Below are 21,024 nucleotides of genomic sequence, written 5' to 3' on the forward strand. Positions count from 1 at the left end.
CTCTCTCTCTCTCTCTCTCTCTCTCTCTCTCTCTCTCTCTCTCTCTCGCTCGCTCCAAGAGACACCCCTAGCGCAAGCGCGGTGCTAGTTTATCGCGCCAGCAACGCAAAAACCCCACGTAGTCCTTCTAGCGTCAGGGCTCTTCCACACACATTCTAGAGGGCTCGCACCTCGACAAGTTCCACCGCCCGGGCAAGGTGATTAGTGGCCCGGGGGAGGGGGGCGGAGGTGATGGGAGGATGCAAATCGCCAATCGCCGCCAGCGAGTGATGGTGGCGGCGAACGCAGGTGGCGAACCTGAGAACCTGTAGCCTGTGGCGACCCGCGCGACAAGATTTACAGTGCCGGTTTCTCAAAAGTCGCGCCGGTGAACCTCATTTGCGACAGCGGCCGCGGCGGCGGCGGTGGTGGCGCGACCGTGCGTGGGTTCACGCCTCGCCTGCGTCGCCTACCCGTGCCCGATTCGCTCCGGAACGGCTACGCGCTCGGCTACGTTTCACAACCGGTTTCACAAGTCCACTGCGCGCGCACTACAAATGGCGATATGGTCGGTTTCTCGTCGGCGACGGTGGCGGCAGTTGCGGCGGCTATCGTAGCCGCATCTTAAATGCCATTTCAAGGAAAACACTCAGACCCGCAGGAACAATCCCTCAATCCTGCGCGAGATCGCCGCCGTTGTCAGGGTGCTGGACGCTGGACGTAGAGCTCACGTCGGTGGGCTCGGAGTCCTTCGGGTCTCCGGGCCACATTCCTTTGGCGGAGCTACCGGTGAAGACCTGGCAGGTCTGTGAAGACCAAGAACAAGAACAGGAACCAGGGCCTCTAAGCCGAGCATGTGGAAGCCACGGGACACGGTCGATTTGATGAAGCTAGCGAAGCGATCGAGCGAGTGAGCTGTTGTGTCGGTCGTGTTGACCTCGGTGTCAGCCCAGAACCTCCCGCGAGCAGCAGTAGCGCTAGGCAGGCCCTCGATCCCGCCAGCTGCCGCCGGCTGCTGGATGTGGCGGTAGTATCCCGGACCTGGGTAACGGACTAACGGGAGTTGGGATTGGGATAAACATCGCCCCGGAACAGAAAACGGACGCTACCACCTGGTGGTGGTGACCACCGTACCACAGTTGACCACCACAGTTGATCGTATGGTTCGATGGTTCGTGTGTGTGTTGATGGCTGCAAATTGACCCCGGAGTTCATTCCAACTAACCTTCGGCGTGTTTTCTGCTCGCTGCCTTCGCTCGTCTTCCCCGTAAGAATATGTCCCGCTGACTCGCTGAGCGCTTAGCGAATGAGCGCACACCTGGTTGGTGTCGGTGGGTCGGACGCCACCGTCCGACACCGTCCCTGGCAGCACAGCGCGTCGCAGTTACCCAGCAGCCAGCAGGCGGTGTGGCCAGGATGTAGTTTCACACAGGAAAGGAGGCGGCTTACAGGGCCGGAAGTGGCAATAACACGCACACACACACACGCGCGCGCGGGGATACCAGGATCAGGATCAGGATCAGGATTCACGATTGGCGCGCCCGCGAAGCCACTGGTCTAGTCGCGGGTCTGGGGTATGGGATCGGTTGGCGAAGCTCTGGGCCCGTGTGCACGGTACACGTACTACTACTACTACCACTACTACTACTACTACTAATACTACTACTACACTCTGCGGGGGCGCGCGCACCTAGATTGAACCTAGCCGAATCTACTAATCGTGTGGTACATACACACAGCACACCGGTTCGATCGATCGGCTCCGCTCCGATCGCCGCTAACTGCTCGAATGAGCTCTCTGTGCGCTCTGGGCTGGGGTAGCTCTGCTACCCTGCGCGGACCTTCCGAGGCCGCCGTCCGGGGTGGCTCGGGACTCGGAACTCGGCCTGTAACACACGAGACAGAGCGAGAGCGAGAGCGATTGGCAGCGATAGCTCCTCGCGTGGATACTGGATCAGTCTGAATACTGTTTTTCCCCTTTCTCTCTCTGTCTCTCTCTCTCTCTTGCTCTCTCTTTCTCGCACACATTACCTTCTGTCTCTCGCTCTCTCTCTCTCTCTCTCGTTGTTTCTTGCTCACTGGTACACCGCGAGCGCGCAATCCTCCCCCCACCCCCGGAAACCGACCGTCCTGTCACAGCTCGGTACAGCTTTTTTATTGATTCCTTCTTCGATTTCTCTTCTCTCTGCGCCCGCACCGCTGTGTGCTGTGCTGTGTGCTGGGTGGTGTCACTTTACAGCAGGTTTTCTACCGCCTTTTTTTTACCGCATCAGCTTGCTGTTATTTTTTCGCTGTTACTGTTGTTGTTGTTGTTATTTTGCTCGTTTTTTCCCCTTCCTCTCGGAGCATTAGCCCCTCTGATTAGCGCGCGCGTAGGTAGAACGCACTGGTGACAGGACCTCGAGCACCTCGAGCGCTGACCACAGCGAGCAGGCGGAGGGGGCCCGGGGGGTACTTGTCCGTGTTTTGGCGTTTAGCTGCCCCGCGCGAAAAAAAAGTGCTGCTCAAGTTGTGGCGGAGGTGCCCGCAGAGACCACCGCGCAGGCATCTCATCCTGGGGCGTAAAACCTCACCCGAAGACCGCGTCACCTACCGCGCCGACACCGCCGCACAAACCGCGATCGCGATCTAGCGGCGCAAAGGTTTTTTTTTGTATTATAGAGACTTTGAGCTGTAATAGCCTAACATTCGTCTCTTGGCGCAAACGTGTTCTGGGTGAGGTGAGATGAAGCAAAAAACGACCGATACAAATACACACACACACACACACACACACACACACACACACAGATCCAGGCATGGTCCATGTGTGTTAACATATTCAGCCCACCGCGGGTATCTCTTGAGGCGCTTTTTGTGGAGGAGCGCAGCACATGTGCACATTTATTGCAGGCACTTGCAGTCAGTCTGGCAGCAAAGTAGCGCTCTAGTAGTGCTCACGTTCAGGCGGAGCTAGAAAGCAAGAGAGAGAGAGAGAGCGAGAAGGATCAATTCAGTAGACGTGCGTGTAGCTGGTTCGGTTCAAAGGATAGTGCAGCGTGCAACGCGTGGGTGGCTCGTAGCCCAACATCGCCCAACGCCTTTTTAATACTGGTTTGCCGCTGTGAAAAGTCATTCTGGGCACTGCCACGTTTACGTTCGTCTCAGTTCATTTCCATTTCAGTACATCATCCGGTGCCCTGTTTTGGGACTTGCTCAAAACCGCCTGTCGCCTAACTACCATCTGACATATTTTCGAGTCATCTCAATGATCGGACAGCAAATAAAATATACTAAAAGCCTTACAGATAACCATAACGTTGAATCCCTTCAGTAGACATTTGTGTTTAAGTTTATGGCCGAAAACTTGAATATGCCAAACATCCGCTACGTAATTCAATGGTAAACTTACCGTACATTGTTTTCATTTCCGCAAAGCAGGTTGTTTGCCTCCCACCCCCGCTGATAGAGCAGTCGGTAACGCTCGTCCTGGGTCGACCTGGGTCGGCCTGGGTTCGAATCCCTGGACCGGTTGTTACAGGGAAACCGTTACAGAAAGCATCAAAGAAAGTCTCTGGTGCAGGGGGCTTAGCCCCCTATTATGAAACTCGAACGTTCACTCGATCGTTTATTTTGAGTTCATTTAGCTATAGCTATCTCTTTCTGCGTTCTCTCTTGTTGTATTCTGCTTTCTCTTTTACTGTGTTCACTCTAACGTTCGAGTTCTCGATTAGAGTTTCATAATTTGGGGGGTAAGACAGCTCAGCGGATGTTGTCCAATAAGAAGGAGAAGAAGAAGATTGTTTACCTTATTTCCCGTGTGGCTCACATCGGGGCCCTTATTCCGTCAGTTCCGTTCGCTCTGAATTCGAATTCGACCATTGTTTCCTATTTTACGAGTGTACCAATAGAACCCAAAAGCCGCGCACACAAATTATACAACCGCCGCCGAGCGGTTTTGGGCCTGCATTAGAGACAATTGCTAATCCATGCTAATGCTTACTGCAACGTTCTTAAAAATGTAGTGGAAACTCACTAAGCGTGCGCTTGTTATGCGCATCAAATCTATTCTAATCAAAGCAACACAGCTGGTAGGTAGCCGAAATACAGATGAGTTTAAACAAACTTTTAAAGCGTGGATGCATTGTGAGTTGAGCATAACTGATTTCATCAAAGGGAACGATGATAGTTCTGAGATATCGAAAACTAGCAGTTCCCGGCGCGCGTCGCTGCGCCTCATTTCATCCTTATTTCTCGATTGGGAGACGTTTCAAATGGACTTCTTGGTGACGTATCCGATCAGCTTCCCTTTTCGATTCCCGTTACTCCTATTTTTCAAACGATCGGGCTTCCCTCCTACTTTTCAAACGATTACTTTTACTTTTCAAACAATCGGGCTTCCCGGTGACGTATCGGATCGGCTTCCCGTTGGTTACAGGTCAAAAGTCGCACCACTTGAGTTTGGCTCAAATTGCTTGAAAACTATTGCCCCCCTTTGTAAAGACGGGAGGGGTTTGAAACATTCACCACAACATTTCCCCTTCCCCAAAACTCCCATCTGCCGAATTTGGTTCTAATTGCTCGAAAGCGTTTGTATGGGACGTAACGTATGGGACGTTACGTTACGTTACGTTTGTATGGGAGCCCCCCCTCCCAGGAGGTGTGGGAGGATCAAACTTTTTTATTCACAATCCGGGGTCACAAAACTACGCTGTGCAAAATTTCACGCGGATTGGTTCAGTAGTTTTGGAGAAAATGCGGTACAAACGGGTGACAAACATCCATTTTTTTATATATCTAAAATGAAATGAAATGAAATTTAATATTTGCTGGTGACTATCCTTTAAAATCTTGATATCTGAGCAGCTGTCACGCAGATTGCATAACTTCTGGCGTACAAATTCATGGAAATGTCGTAAAATTGTTTAATTAGTATACCTAAACGTGTGTATTACAGATAAAATGAAGAAATCGATTAAAACACATTCGAAACAAACAAAAAAGTTAAAAGAAGTCCGTCGATTCTGTTCAAAACCATAAACCGTGGTCTGTTCAAAACATTTCGCACACTTTTGGGTTTCTTCTAAATATATTGGTTTATTCATAAATATCTAATCCCCCTCATACACTTGTGCCAACGTTTTTTTTTAGTCATCGAAGGGCTTCAAAAAATATTTTTTTGCGTTCTTGCTCAGCTCCTTCGTCGATGCGGTCTTTATCTCCTCAGCCGTAGCGTAGCGTCGTCCTTTCATGGGGCCCCTTCAGTTTGTCTTTCACACCAAATTTGATACAGATTCTTTGCCATCCATAAGTGATAAGTGCATAAGTGATTGACACGAAAATCGAATATACGTACACCGCGTCAGAATACAAAAATAATCAGAACTATTTGAACACCCCTCGCGAGTATGTTTCGCGAGGAATACGTTTTCCTGGTGTGAGTGACGACTAGAGGTTTCGTTCGGACTTCATACGGCCAAAGTACGGTGCTGCTGGTTGGCAACGGACTGTATATTCTGTCATCCCTCGTGTGAGACGTGCATGCGGATACGTCAGTCGGAGAAGGTCGTCGATGACGTCATCCGCGATTACGTAACCATATGCCAGCAGCAGCTAGAGTAACTAGCGTAACCATATGCCGACGACGACGACATCGTCGCTCGTTATCACCTTCACCGACTCGATGATGATGATGATGATGCTATGTGCGCGTCATGGGGCGCGAAACTGATCATCGGTGGCATCAGATTGCTTAGTTGCTGTCGTCTTAAAGTTCGCTTGAACGAGGTTTCGTTGGGCGCCCGAAAGGGGTGTCGTTAGTATCGTCGACGACATTCTTCGCGCACCCATAGGGCGGCCTCTCCGGCAGCGTAAGCATTTTTCGTTCGCTACCTTTCCTTTTTTTTCTGGCCATATTCTCTCTCGCTCTCTCGCTGGCTAGTTGTTTCATGGATATTGCGTGTGTATTACGTATACTAAGCTCGCTACTTTTCCAGCCATGAATGGGGTTTTACGCTCAGCTCATCCATTTTCCACCGTCCACCCATTCCCCCGTTGTGGTTTGTTGTGTGCAATCACACATACGAGAAGCCCTGTGTCATGACGACGATGATGATGATGCCAGGGCGCGCTGACTTGAGATTCGTTCCGCGAGGTCACCCGTGATGAGACGGACGTGCCGGAAAGGGATAGCACGCGATCGCACGGATCACTCACTCGCGTGCCCTTCGTTCCGTCCAATAGAGAGATCCAGTGTGTGTATTGGCATTCCCGCTCTCCCTGCCAGTAGGAGTGCCGTAATGTGGAACACGTCAACGTTGGGGATGCCACCATGCATAAATAAAGGGTTGGCCATTATTTCATGAAGCTCGTCGGCATACGCGTTGCGTCACTGTGTCACGTTAAACCGTGTCGGCTAAGAAGTAAATAAATAAATTTAACCAATAGAGCCTTCGGAACCGCAGCCGAACACGGGACGACACATTTGAGACACCGCTCACCGTTACACAGCGTGACTCTGGCGCTCCGTGCGTCCGTGTGTGTGAGTGTTGCCGATTGCCTCGGTGTGTTGTGTGTGCACGGTCGGTGTTGTCAGAGCATCGCGCCATTCCGCTCGGGCGTAAGGCGAGCGCTAGCGTCACGCAGCTAGCTGTCTCACTTGCGCTCGCGAGCGCCCGTCCGCTCGCAGGGTTCCGATGACGTTCGATCGTACTGTCAAAAACACCCTTATGCTAGTTCATTTCGGTGTTCACAAAGAATATGACGAATTCCTCGGTTTACTGCGTTTGCGGGCTATCCACCATTAACGTTGCCAGTGCCGTCCCGTTGTAACCAGCGAGGTGACCAGCCGTGCCCCCCTTCGTCTCGTCTCGTCTCGTCTCGTCTCGTCACATCTCGTGTCGTTTCGTCGCTTGCGCCCCATCGAAGGACCACCATCCCTCCTTGCTGCTGCGTGTGGCGTGTGTGCAGTGTGTGCGGAGACACATCCAATAGAGCGCCGAGCATCCATTTCGTTACTACCACCACCACCAGCACCAGCACCAGTGTTTGGTGGCCATCGCGTTGTGTCGCTACAATCACATCACACCATCCCGCGTATTCCCGCGCTCTCCCCTATCAGCTCGCATCATACGGTAGGTGTCTCCGCAATCGTTCGTCCCGCTGTCAGCGCTGTGTTTTTGCAGAACTAGGTGTTCCCTCTAGCACTAGTTTGTTTTTTATTTATTTTTTTTCAACTTTTGTTACATGTGAATCACAGTATTTAAAAGCCCCTGAAACTTGCCCTTGCTCTGTCTCTGTCCCCCCGGTCCTGTCTGTGTTTTGTTTCCTCTTGTTTCCCCGCGCTGACGACGACTTGCGTTGGGTGTGTGTGAGAGCTCACTGCTTACCTCACTCTCGCGCTATCTTTGTCGCGCTCACGGCTTTGGCGGTTGTGCCGCTCTTTTTCTCGAACTCACTCTGTATCATTGTAGCGAAGAGGTTCGTGGCAGTCAGGAGGCACCCCGCCCCGCACGCACGCGAATTGAAACAAAATTGTCACCGTCGTAGCAGTCGTCGTCGTCGTCGTCGTTGTTGTCATTGTTGCGTCAGGACCTCCCAGTTAGCGCGCGCTCAAACGCACTTGGGACCAAGCCTTGCACACACCGATTCCCGGGTGTCACAGGTTTGCTGGCTGGCTGGTTATCGTTTCGCGGTGGTATGTGTATGCACGCGTATGCGTGTGTGCCACCGTGATCAACACCTCGCACGAGATAAGCAAGGGCGCATTGCGAAGAGATAAGCGCCTTGGAAGTGAGCCATCCTGCCAGCCACCCGTGTGCGTGTGTGTGTGTGTGTGTGTGTGTGTGTGCAGGCACGTTTATCTCACGGCGCACACAGAACGGGATTCCTGGACACACACGCGTACGCATGCGCAAGCCCGCTCTTCCAGTGCACGGCTGCGTGGCGACGGCGACGTATGTGCGTCGCGTCCTACAGCTTACATCTACCAGCCGGTTTCCTCCGTGCGTGCTGCGGCGTGACCCATGAAGTGAGCGCGCGGATCAAAAGAGCTAGCCGATCATTCTAGCCGATTGGGCCCAAAACAGCTTTAAGGTGAGTGGTGGCGTCGCTGCAGAGAGCATATCTTCCATTCCACCACAGGAGCCGCTTGTAGCGCCGAGATTGACGAAACTGTGACAACGAAGAACGTGAATCCGCGTTCCGTGTCGGCCGTTCCGTTCATTGTTTGGATCTTCGTCATTGGCTGGCTTCGATCTTCGTCCAACCAGTGCCGACGGAATGTGAGACCGAAGCTACTGGCTCAAAGTGAAAACTGGTGTCAGCGGCATGTCGTTGAGTCAGTTTACCGCGACTAACAACATACGGCTCGGCGGCCACTGGACGGCCGGGTGGCAGGTGATCCTTCCGCTTCGGCAGTCCCACAATCAACCAAAAACAGCAACCATTCAAACAGTGCGCGGCTCGTCATGTTTCGTCACCCCCATCAACGGTCGCGCGTCAACTCGCGCCAGTTTGCGGCTCTGGGATTGTCCCCCGGGTCCTTCGCCAGCTTCCCTCTCGGGTGCTTAGCCCAGAGGCAACTTCCAAGAATGGACCACCAGCGTCAGTGTTCTAGCTTTTTTGGCCAGTACTAAACACAACTTGGTCAGCAACGTGCTGGTTGTCAGCCGCGCGCCGAGGTCATCATTTGGGTTCTTTGTTTGTTTGTTTCCTGTTCGCAAATGGAGCTGAATTGATCGGTCGCAAACGAACAATTCGAGCAGGATTTAATTCGGTCGCAATTATCTTCCTGAAAGTCCGTCCGTCGCCGGAAGTGTTTCTGGAAGTGTATTGCTGCAGAGAGATCCATAGATCGTAGCATCGGTATTCGAAAACTGTAAAGCTCAGCATTTCAGATCAATGATCAATTTTGTTTGTACCACCGCTGGTGTCGAGGCGGGTCGAAGCTGTTCTGGTGCTTGTGTGTTTGTGTGAAACATGCTGCCGGTCGTGTTACAGGGGGACAACTATCCGACACGTCAGCGCAATGTAATTTCGGACGGCGTAGACGCCACCCGAGAAGTTTATCCGGTGTAAATCTGTTATGCTTTGCTAGCCGAGTCAGTGCAACGTATGCTTGGTCGGCGTAGAGGCGTGTTGTGTTCTGTTAGTTGCGTCATTTTCCGTTCAGTAATATGCGCGGGTGCGCGCAGCCTTCTGCCGAGGAGTTTATTCGGCATAGCTCTGTCATGCTTTGTTAGCAGATCCGTCGCTTTGGTTGCATAGCATCAACTCGAGATGTTTATCCGGCGTTGCTCTGTTTTGCTGTGCCAGCCAAGTCGTCTTCCGTTCACTCGGTTCGGCCCCCGATGTACGTGTCTATAATTTCCGTACGTATTTCACCTCCCTGCAAAGGTGGCACATGCTTGGCACTAGAGTCGGCGATTGCTTTACAATATTGGAAACCGAAGCTATACGTGTGAGGTAAAGCGAAACCTATTTTTTGCATTTAATTTCAACATAAGAAGGTGTATTTTGTACACATAAACTAGTAAACTTTCCAGCTTCGCAAACGCCTAAATTCTGGCACACGTTCTGGCCTTCTTTCACATGTGGCTGGAAATGTGAGCGAAATAATTTTCAAGAACTCGTCCCTGCCTTTTGTTTACGTTCTGTTAATTTGACGTTCGACTTGTTGCTTTTCAGGGTTTATACCCATCGATTTTCGTGGTGTTAAAACGGTCCGATGTGTGCCTCACTGCGAGATGCGACAGATGAGTGACACCCAAGTTCATGGCAGCGTGGCGCACGCAATTGCGCAATAGCATCCAGGCAAAGCTCTTAACAACGCGATTTACATAGTGAACTAGCACACACGGTCATGCTCTAACATATCAATCAATAAGTACTCAGACTAACTTATTAATGGCGTTGATACTGTTTGCTGTGATTGAAAGTGGTTTTTAAATGGTTTTTGAAGGCTAGTTCCGAGATTTATTGATCGATGGGCTAGTTCGTTCCCGATCCAATGCACGTACATGGGCCTGTTGAATTCGTAACCTTAATTTGGCTTCGTTGAATGTCTTTCGAATTGTGCACTGCACTGTATTAGTAGTAGTATTTTATTGCCTCATAAAATAATTTACATAGTAACCGTGTACGTTCGGTTGGTCTGATCTAATTTTTTGTGTGGATAAGATGTTAAGCACATTGTAATGCGCGCCTGTATTTATATTTTGTTTGTAGCGCCACACGCTACGATGTTAGAAACCAACCAGCCAGTCATTCTACAGTGTGAGGAAACTTTGGTTTGGTCACATCTCGTGTTGAGACGGTCGAAGTTCGTCCTTTGCCTAGCTAGGCCTATCCAGAACCTCTATTATCCTTGTTCTCACATACGCATCTATCCAACACTGACGAAATCCTTTTAGCCGCGCCCGAGAGGTAGATGCTCCGATTGATAGTTGATACCGTATGTATGTCGGGATAATGGAAAAGTCGCCACAACAGCGAGCTGTACGCAATGTATGACGACCTCACTGTTGTCCAACGAGTGCCCCTCGCAAGGCTTCGGTTGGCGGGCCATGTCATGAGAATGGCGAACGACGAATCAGCCCCCACAGTCTCCTTAGGCCGTACAGAAGGACAGAGGGGACGTGGTAGGTCCCGTATTTAGCAGTTATGCTGGTAATGGTGAAGACAGTTGTTTATGTTGATGTTTTGATATCGTACAACAAATCGGAAAAGAGGGAGACTGAAAACATCGTTTCTGCTGCAAAGGAACGGTTGCGGTTACACTTTAATATGTGTAGACTGACCAGTGATGGAGATTCCTTCTTTCGAAAATAATTAAAAACAACAGCGCATCACTCAAAATAGAGTTTGCCATGAAACTAACATTTGTTTATTCGTTTCTTCTCTTATTCTCGTTGCAGCTGAAGAAGCAACGCTAGCCAAATCCAACGCGCAAGCAAGAGTCACCTGTTCTATAAGGCTGTGCGTCTGGCAAACCACCTGTTTGTTAAAACTTCCGAAGTCAGACAAAAGTTACGCAGTAGTTCCGAAAGATGGTTACAGATATCGCGTTTACGATTGCATGATTACAGTGCGTGTTTACGTGTGTGTGTGTGTGTGTGCGTGTTGCGTATGATAACAAGTGGTGGTCCTTGTTAGGCCGAAGATCGACATTGGTGGTGTACGTCCGCAGGAAGGATTGTCCGAACTGTTGGGTTTGTCACTAGCGCTGGAGAGAGAGGTTCCTAACACTGTCGCTGGTGGCGCTAGCGACACAAGCACCTGCAACACGGAAGACCTAGCGGAGGTTCGGGGCGGAGTATGGACAGTAGTATGGTCGAGGAGAACGGTTCCTCGGCGATAGGCGATCCGATAGGAGGTGGTGGTCGGGCAGGTGGTGCAAACGTCGCTACTGGTTCAGCGGTTGCTGAGGTGTCCGGTGGTGGGCGGGATCCTTCGGGGGCGCAACTCAACGACAATAGCAGTACCTCCAGCAACAGTGCCAGCAGCAACAGCACGGCGGCTACGGGAGGAAGCGCTGTTAGCGGCGCTGGTGGCGGTGGGAGCGGTGGTGGGGTAGTCATTTCCGCCGGTGGTGCCACGGGAAACGTGAACAGCCCGGTAACGGTTGACGGTGCCGTTGGTCCGGAAGCGGCTCTCGTATCGCTGGCGGCGGCAGCAACGGTTGCGGCGGCGGCCACAAACATTGTACAAATACTACCAACATCGCAAACGGCAGGCCAGGTTGGTGTAACACTGACGCCCTGTTCTTAGTTGAAATCGTAATGTCAATTTTGTAGCTTGAATAACTTCAAGGGTCACGTGGGCAGATATGCCCGCGAGGGCTTTTTAAAATATGCATGACATGCTGATTTTTAACAGTTCGGCCGAAGATTTTGTTTTGCTAGCAAACCCCGCCAGCATTTCACGCCCAAAGTTGGGCTTTGAAAGTGAAAGTAAACGTTCTTTAAATCCAACGTGTTTAACAACGTTGCCAGACTCTTGTTTCTGCTTATGACGTACGAAGAACATCGAACATCGTCGTTCGAAGAGTAGTCTATTGACAATCGACCATGATATGCGCCGTAAATTAATTTTTGTAAGACAAATGAAATAAATAGGTTATTTTTATTGCTTACGTTTGTGTGGGATTCATAATGTATTCACATTGTTTATCCGTGCATTAGCAACATTTTTAACGTGAATTACTGTCGAATTTTTGTCCAAGCTTGGTGCGCATTATATCGACGATTGCTACTACGAATGTTCGAAATACGTGCGGCTGCCGATCACTTTTGGTGATTTAAATATTCAACGTGGAATTTGATCGATACTCGATTTGACGATGGCTTTCTGAAATTGACGTTTCGAACAGAGTTTGCCGTTTCTATGTAAGAAGATCAATGTTTCCTTTCCGCTTATTTCCGTCGTCTGCAGCAAGTACAATCCGTTATACAGGCGAATCAACAGTCGGTAATACAGACCGCCACCGCCAACGTACCAATCACCAGAGGCGTCCTACTAGTGTGTAACAAACCCAACTCCGTAATCCACACAACAACGGGCAATTTGCAGGCGATACACGTAAGTATGTCATGCGAAAAGCGATCCTTTAAAAATCCACGACCGTTATCAAACATATTTGCAGAGGCGAAGACAAGGCTCCGCATTAACGAATAGTACTTAGCTAATCTTAGCATTGACCATTTCGGCAGATCAAACCCGAACCGCATATTGGCACTGGTCCGGTGACTATCATGACCGACACCAACAGCGACGATACGTTGTCAGATGAGGAAGCGTCCCCTAAGAAGCGGAGAGACTTGCTGACCAGGCGACCATCCTACCGTAAGATATTGAACGATCTCGGTGGAGCGGAAATCGGTACGTTGTACGAATCCTTGAAGTTTGTTTTTTACTTTTCTCATATCTTGTACCGTTCAAACACCACCCTCGAAGTGTTCATTGTTTGTTTTCTAATATGATGCGCATTCCAGTCCACCACAGCACTTCGTTGTATTTGTGCCTGTGTGTGTACGTGGGTGCGGGTGGGGTTTGTAAGTGTCCTTGCGATTGCTGACAACTTATTGCTGTCATCGGTTCGGTTCCATTAATTGTTCCTTGGTCACCAAAAACATTATCACCACCGTTCAACAAGCCCATCCTCTGACTGTTTGCTACACCTTTGTTAACTAACTGGCGCCGCCACTACACTAGCAGATTTCAAAAGCATGCATCTTGCACTAGCAATATTTTGCGTTTTCCATAAACTACTTTTTTTCGTTGGACTGGTTGTGCTTCACTGGACAAGCTTGTAATTGTCATCTTCAGTTTTCTCTCTCTTTCTCTATCTCTATCTGCTCTTTTCTTTGTATTTTTGGCTTTCTTTCTCAATCTCTTTATCCGTCTTGCTTCCTTACTGTTTTTTTACTGACGGCACTATCCGCGCCAAAACAAGGAACGCTTGCTGTTCCAGTACCTTTATTTGTTTGCTTAAATTTACCACTGTAGGCATGATACCTTTAGGAACATACTTTCCATTATCATATACGTACTTGTTTTGTCTGTAGTTATTTAGACCATTCGTAGGGCGTTATGTTTTATTAAAAGTTTGGTGATAGTTAGTTTTTGTCGCCATCGTTGTAGGAAAATGCAACATGTTTCAAATTTTTAAATTGATTGAAGATAAATATAAGTTGAGTTATTTTTTCAGCCATGGAATGTATATTTTACCATATCAAAAAACAACTGAAGATATTTGCTGAAAAATTATCCAATATTAGTGCCAAATAATGTTGTAGCCATTAGGCAAAGTTAAATTTTAAATCTATCGTCGAATTTTAGTCGAGTATATAGCCCTGCTTCCCACCCTCTCCTGCACTCGGATACAAGTTCACAGTTGTACTCACATGTTAACATAAAACTAATTACTATCGTGGTCCGTTACTTCTTTATGGGTGAAATACAGCGTTGTCTAGGGTATTTGCAAAAAGATGAATCTTTCCACTATGTTGGCAGAAGAACGGATCTTTTTTCTCTGGTACCTAACATTCCTTTGTTCTTCCTAGATGTTCTACATAAGTTCGCTGTTAGGTTCGAAAACTATTTTACCATCTGTGCAAAAAACCGTTACTACGATATATATGTTATACATCGTGCTTCCTTCCATCAATCTATCTCACGGCTAGTAGTCATTTTGTTGTACATGCACTACATATCGGCTTTTACGTATTTTCTTTGTTACTCTAAACCGAGAGCTAAAGCTACCTTGTTTTCGAAGTACTAAACTGGTTGGGGGTACACATTTTCCAAAGACAGTTCGTCAAAATTAGGAAGAAAATAGTACAGGGCCTCTATCTCTCTCTCTCTCTCTCTCTCTCTTTCTATCTCTCTCTCTCTCTTACTTTTCTCTCTCTCATTCCATTGTTGCATTTCAATGCCGATTTTTTTTTTGCTACCGTGAATACAACTGGTGTCTCCCCCTCCCACCACTATCACCTCTACCACAGCGAACACCCCGACCGATGGTTCTGGACTGCACGCGATAGCAGCCCCTGGCGGTGGAATAGTACAATATTCTCAGCCCCAGGAGAGCATTTACGTACCTCGTAAGTATGATGCCAAAACGTTGATGGTGATGTCCGTCTCTGTCCTCCATCATCTACTTCATCGCCCTTACCAATCCTTCCTGCACTTTTCAATCCCTCTCGTTTCTTGTCGTTTTAACCATACAATTCATTTGGGGAGAGGCCGGTAACCGCCGGTACGAGATTATCTTTTTGCAAAACAAAAACACGAACTTCACGAAACACACTAGTTGATCGCTTAATCGTTGTAATAGATTTTAGTATTAGATGTTGCAATCGTAGTTTAGTAAGAATTTTTATTTTTCGTACTTAATCTAAAAATGGTATAAAGCACGTTCTTTCCTTAGAAGTTGTGTTGTAAATTGACATACAACTTTTTTCTTTCGCATATGAATATATTTTTGTACCGCATTACGATCGTATCGGCAATGCAATTTCTCTTTCGATCCACCGCCACCCATCAACATGCTAATGACAAAGAATACAAAAGGTTTCCAAAATGTTAAAAATCTTACGACAGTGAATTAGAAAAATATTATGGTATATACTTTCCGGTTTTTCTGCTCACCAGATAAGATAAAACGGTACTTCGAATTGTTCTGCAGTGCTGTTTAATTCTTTAAATTCTCTCTATTCTTTTCTTGCTTTCTGTTTTATTTTTTTTATTTTCTATTTCTTTCTCTGATTTTCTATTTTCTTTTTATCTTTTCTTTTCTTTTTTTCTTTTTTATTTAAATTATTTTCTTTGCTTCCCAATACCGGTTTCCCTATTCATTATGATTTCCCTTCACAAATGTTGGTTTCAAAACATCGTTTTGTATCTTTCTCTGTCTCTCTCTGGTCGCTGCATAATTTCGTAAACGAATTAACACGCAAACCTTACTTCCTATATCCGTATCAACAACCTATTGTCGATTGATTATGTTCCCTATTTCTGTATCCTGGCATCCTAACCCTGGTGGTGATTTGGTTTTGTTTTCGTTGTCAATGAAAATTATGATGAACCGATAAAAACTCGTATTGTTGTGGAAAATTCAACACCTTTTCCACTGTAACAACGTCGTGTACGTGGTGGTGGTACGATGATGCTGCGTCACAATGACTGCGGCGGCCACAATCGTCGCCTCAACTCAACCGATTCTCCGCTCCACCGATCTACTTTATTGAATTGCTGTTTCTATTTTATCTATATGCATTCAACTGTACCTTACCCCTCAATCGGGCATTTCATTCTGCCTAACTCCTTTCGAACATGATCGCACCTTGATTGGACTCGGTGCGTCCGTTCGTTCCGCGAGCGATTCTGAATTATGAAACCCTTTCCACACACGGTCCCTTGATGCATTGTTTCTCGACGCACTGTTTTCTATTCTGCTTCACACACACACAACACACACACACACATACACAACAAAACACACACACACACACACAACAAAACACACACGCTCAACCAAACCGAATATGTTCATTTGGTGCTACTTTTCCTTCGCAACTTGAAGATATCTTTCCCAATACAGTCATGGGCGGCAACGTGCAGCTGGAGGATCAGTCGCGCAAGCGTGAGATGCGGTTGCAGAAGAATCGGGAAGCAGCCCGCGAGTGCCGGCGAAAAAAAAAGGAATACATCAAGTGCCTAGAGAATCGAGTGGCGGTGCTGGAGAACCAGAACAAGGCCCTGATCGAAGAGCTGAAGTCGCTGAAAGAGCTGTACTGCGCGAAAAGCGACTGAGTCGTGCAGAACACCGATAGCAGCCGCGTAACAGACCGATGAACGTGAGGAGTGCAGGAATAGTGACCGTGTAGCAGACCTCCTGCGCCACAGGAACACTACTGTCATCAACTGTTGTGCGCTCCGCTTGTGCGCCAAAGGAAGCTGCGGCGACGAGTTGCTTCAGAGATAAGAAAGGTTTTACCGTCCTGCTCGACCAAAACTCAACGGAATGCGAATCGATCACGCGTGGGGGTTTCTCGTAGATGTTAAACAATACTGCGGGCGACCGAGAGGTAGTGCTGGCGCCACTGAGACGACTTGATCATAGAGTGAGCTTATGCATTGCTTATCCCCTATGCGTGCAGGTCAACCAGCATAAGTTTGAGGAACAGGAAGGAAATCGAAGAAAAATGTGTTTTAGCAAGGCTGAGAGAGCTCGCTGTGTGATTGTCCAGGTTTTTGAGGCGCTTTTAGCGTTTTTTAGTGTCAAGTGGTGTTAGCAAACAGAATTATTATAAGATCACATTGGAGTGGAGCGGTAAAACGAGTGGAGTGGTAAAACGAAAAAGGTGCAATTAATTTCCTTACACACACAAACGCACGCACACGCAAACACACACACACACACACATACATACATACATACTTCCGGGTGGCCAATCGATTTAACTGTTGTGTAGGTGCACCTTTCGATCGACGCGGATAGGATTTCACAGGGCGACTGGAAGATGTTGTTGTTTTTATGATTTGAGACGTTTGGGGCATGAAGCTTCCTTCATCTCTAAGTCTGGACAATGTTTGAGCTTGTTGGAAGTGACCATTCAAAATATATTTGAAGTATGTTTAAGAGAGTACGATCACCAAACATCTAGTCTACGTCCTTGCGCATCTCCAATAAAATGCATTGCCATAACCGACCTAAATGAAGCCCCATACCAATTCCCGCGTTTCCATCTCTACTGACCACACAAACTCCTCAGGCTATCAATCGGCCCGTTTAACCAATCAACCATGAACTCATCCGTACGATCTACTTCTCTTCACGGCGTTTTCTTTCCGCAGTACGAATCGCACGTGCACTGCACCAGATTAGTTATATGTGACACTTTTTTACGAAACGCGTTATTAGGTGTTCTAGTTGCTCTAGCGACTGCAGAGAATCATATAGGTTTAACGATCGTTAAGAAGCAATTCCGTTGTAATGTTTACGTTTTATGTTTACGTTAATGCCAATCTAAGTCGGAAAGGCTCTTAGCAGAGAGATAGAGGTGTATTAGAACGAAAGCGATAAATGAGAGCACTAGCCTCATGGAGCACGTCGAGAAAAGAACCTGAAATTTACCGCAGTTTTATCCATCAGCATCATCGTAATTATGTTGCAGCCATTGTGCGACTTACCTTTCGTGTCGAAGTGATTATAATTAATACTTTTTCGTATTATTACTGTCATGATTTCTTTTGTGTAAATGATAAAAAGTTGTCATACTTGGGGCCGCCACGATTTCTGGTTTTTTAGAGTTGAAGTTAATATTTGTTTCTGTCACTGTGTAAGGACCTACTATTTTCCATCCGCTCGGTTCACTGCAAAAGGCTACATAGTTCATGTTTTCCATTCCGGAGGCAGACGATTTTAAGGAAGCGAACCAAGGAGGTATGTGGTATCATCAACCACGCCAATCGAATCCTCTCACTTGTGTGGTGCGTATTGTGTGTTATGTATGCGAGGGCTAGCCTGTGTAGCGTGTGTCACAAAGCATCGAACGAAACAATATGCCAGAGAGGGTTGACATGGAGACGGTCGCTAACATTTATGTTACCCGTGGAAGAAGATCACAGGGATAAGATGAGACTATCTATGTGCAGAGTTTTAATCAAACACGGGCTCATGCGAAGATTACTTTTGATCTTAATTGTATAAATCGAAATATTGTATAAAATTGAATGAAAACGTCTACTAATTTATATATGTGTGGATGTGTGTATGTGTGTGTGTCTGTGTGTGTGTGTGTGCAAGAGAAAACGCTTGTGCGTTTGATTTGTATATGTATATGGAATGTATATGTGCTGCAACGCATACCAGTTGGTTTTTCTCAATTGATTGGAATAAGTGTATTCTTTATGTTGTCGTTTTTGATGCGTGTCGTCTAAGGCAAAGACGGAGCAGTGCAAGAACCATCTGCTTTTCTCATGTGCGTCTCTATCGGCAAAGTGCTTAGAGGCAGGGTTAAGTTCTTCCAAGCACCATCTTCGAGAAGGACAATGCTATCAGAACGGTTAATGACTGGCCAGCGAAACCACGTTTATTTGGAAAATATGTGAAAATATGTGTATATCGTTTTTTGGAATCGCTCTTTTAAGATGTTGAGTGTTAGTTTAATGTTTTAAGAACAAAATTATGATGTTTAAATTGTATTTTGATTTCTTCACGTGTACTGGTACAGCTAATCGGTGAATTTGAGCGGTGCGAAACAAAGTTTGTTTGTTTGTTTGAAATTTGAAGCTTGGAGTTTTCAGTTTTTCACAACCTTTTCTTTTGTTTTGCTCGGTATGAAAGCAACTAGAGTAGATTTAGTTATTTATGAGTAATAATAACGTGACTTTTTATATGTTTCGATATTCAAAATGAAGATTCAAGGGTGAGAAACGCGCTATAAAGAATTCTCAAGACGTCATTTTGTTTCGGAGCTCAGTTCAGCATAAACTAAACGGTGAAGATCGCCAAATAGCCATAAACATGAGTTTTAATGGTAAAAACAATAAGAAAATTTCAAAAATGCTCTGCAAAAGGTGGGCAGTAGTCGACTAAATAGTCAAGGGATATGAAAGTGATGGTCGTGTTCATCGTATTAAAGCTGGTGGGCATAAGAAACCAACACCAAAACGAATTGGAAAACGTATTGTTCAACGATTTCTCTCAACGACAAATCCTCTTCTATCCGCCAAAAATATGAATCAAAAACTTCATTAAGAAGGTATAGAGAGCCCTTCTGTGCATGTCATCCGATGTGGCATGTACATCTATGACGTAGGCAAATCACAAGGGCAGAAAAAACTTTCGCACCCAAGTAAGCCAATTTGAAATACGAAATGGTATTTTACCGTCAGCATGCTTTAACACCTCCCTTATTCTGGAAAAAGGTGCTCTGGACTGATAAATGGTTGGTAACACTCAACTAAAGTCCCCTTTTCGCCTATTAGCGTGATAAATCAACATCATGGCATTATAGTTTAGGAATGCATTTTTTAACCATGAAACTGGCAAGTTTCATCAAAGACCTTTCTGAGCCTTCTTCGCCTTAAGTTTCGTCGAAAACATATGAAAGAAAATATCACTAAAAAAGGAAAACGTCTTAATGCTCAAGATTTCACCCTATAACAGGATAACGTACCAATCCGCTAGGTACAAGTAAACAAGCATTATCTCGAGAAAGATAAAAGTATTCTCGCCACCACAATTTTCAGATCAGCCAACCATGGAAAACATGCGGGCTTTGGCGAACCTTCATGTAACAGAGAAGACCGCACTTAATTAAACAGAATTTGCTCACTTTATAAAAAAATCTTGTCAGAAATAATACATGAGGACTGCAGAAAGCATTGCATGACAAAATCACGACGTTTGGTAATATTGTTTGAGCTCAATGGCATGCATTGCGTACAATAAACTTTAATTTGCGTCAGAGGAATTTTGTTAGTTCTTTATCAGTATGGCTAAAAGTTTTCATTTGTATCGATGGTTCTAGAATATAGCAGCAATATTACTTTCACAGCTCATCTGATGTTTTTGGCATATTTTTGATTGATTCAAACAATGTTTTATAACATCTTTTGTTTTGTTGAAAAAAAAAACTTTGTTCCGCTAGCCACGTTGGATGTCGTAAAATGAAAGCGTCAACAATTTTATAGAAATTAATATTGAAAGTCGCGAAATAAGAAAAGGGCACAGACAAACACTATATTATATATACCTAGGATGAAGAGAACGGCTACGAAAATTAGTTGGCATCACTTGTCGAGAAACGCGTTTCGGCTAGTACGATTAGCATGATAGTGTTTTGTTCTTGGTTTTTGGGTATTGCTACCGAGCTGTGTTTCCTTGTCGTGCAAGTCACATCCGTGGATCCGTGGCCTTCCGTTGGTTGTCTGTCTTATACCAATCTCGATGTTTAAACCTTTAGTCTTACTTGCCTAATAGGTGCTGTGGGAACTGGCGAGCTAGAGAGAACAATAAGATTAATTGTGAATATGTGAATTATATGTATATATAATCTCCATCCTTCAGCGAGTATATTTATCCCCAGCGGTGGAGAACTTGTTCGGACAAGGACATGTGGAATTTCAATGTTGAGTGATCCTGTGAATCGTGCAGAACGGGCGAAGGCATAGTACACATCAGAGTGTAGCAGAAACTTGTCTACTTTATATTTCAAATGTTCGCGAAAAGTGACGACTAATGAAATAAATAAGAAAACAAAACCCAAAAACCTAGCAGTCGTACATGGAATGGTTCCGATATAATGCAGTAAAACGAAGGTAGGGTGCAGTTGTGCCCGTCGAACGTTGTTGGAAGTACAGTCTTCTAATCGATGTGTGTCGTGCTAATAATTAATGCGTTTTTGTTAGAGTCAACGTGTCGGTGTTGGTATGGAAAGGCAAATCCATCTCCAACAAAGCATAGGTCGGAAGGCGATACAAGCATTTCGCGGGATTTGAAGCATATCTCTGTACGTGTAATACATATACATATTCAAACCTAGAATGCTCGGTAAG

At 46.4% G+C, this 21,024-nt stretch overlaps 2 protein-coding genes across 8 annotated transcripts in view; one reads left to right on the forward strand and one right to left on the reverse strand.

Annotated features, from left to right (window-relative positions):
• Nucleotides 1-1,734, reverse strand: part of LOC128273586 (ecdysone-induced protein 74EF-like) — a 6,015-nt gene extending 4,281 nt beyond the window's left edge. Inside the window, exon 1 of one of the 2 annotated variants that reach the window (XM_053011586.1) lies at nucleotides 1,205-1,734. The gene's annotated coding sequence lies outside the window, so the exon portion shown is untranslated. The remainder of the gene's footprint in view (nucleotides 1-1,204) is intronic. The other variant, XM_053011595.1, reaches the window with a different exon arrangement.
• Nucleotides 1,735-6,717: 4,983 nt separating this feature from the next.
• On the forward strand, nucleotides 6,718-20,685 carry LOC128271948 (cyclic AMP response element-binding protein B). 6 transcript variants are annotated; one of them, XM_053009643.1, is made up of 6 exons: nucleotides 6,718-7,091; nucleotides 10,875-11,697; nucleotides 12,391-12,537; nucleotides 12,669-12,837; nucleotides 14,463-14,561; nucleotides 16,043-20,685. In XM_053009643.1, exons 2-6 carry the CDS (start codon nucleotides 11,275-11,277, stop codon nucleotides 16,270-16,272), a joined length of 1,068 nt encoding a protein of 355 aa, XP_052865603.1. In that variant the 5' UTR covers nucleotides 6,718-7,091; nucleotides 10,875-11,274; the 3' UTR covers nucleotides 16,273-20,685. The 6 variants fall into 6 exon arrangements, with proteins under 6 accessions (XP_052865603.1, XP_052865626.1, XP_052865634.1 ...); XM_053009666.1 differs by having other exon boundaries at nucleotides 16,061-20,685; XM_053009651.1 differs by lacking the exon at nucleotides 6,718-7,091 and adding an exon at nucleotides 7,610-8,052.
• Nucleotides 20,686-21,024: the final 339 nt, after the last annotated feature.

The sequence above is a fragment of the Anopheles cruzii genome, chromosome X (genome assembly GCF_943734635.1).
Source record: "Anopheles cruzii chromosome X, idAnoCruzAS_RS32_06, whole genome shotgun sequence".
In the NCBI taxonomy this organism is placed as follows: domain Eukaryota; kingdom Metazoa; phylum Arthropoda; class Insecta; order Diptera; family Culicidae; genus Anopheles; species Anopheles cruzii.

Coding starts and splice junctions, on each gene's coding strand:
- LOC128271948 (XM_053009643.1), top strand. CDS start 11,275: ATGGACAGTAGTATGGTCGAGGAGAACGGTTCCTCGGCGATAGGCGAT. Junction 11,698..12,390: donor CATCGCAAACGGCAGGCCAG/GTTGGTGTAACA, acceptor CGTCGTCTGCAG/CAAGTACAATCCGTTATACA. Junction 12,838..14,462: donor TCTCGGTGGAGCGGAAATCG/GTACGTTGTACG, acceptor CCTCTACCACAG/CGAACACCCCGACCGATGGT.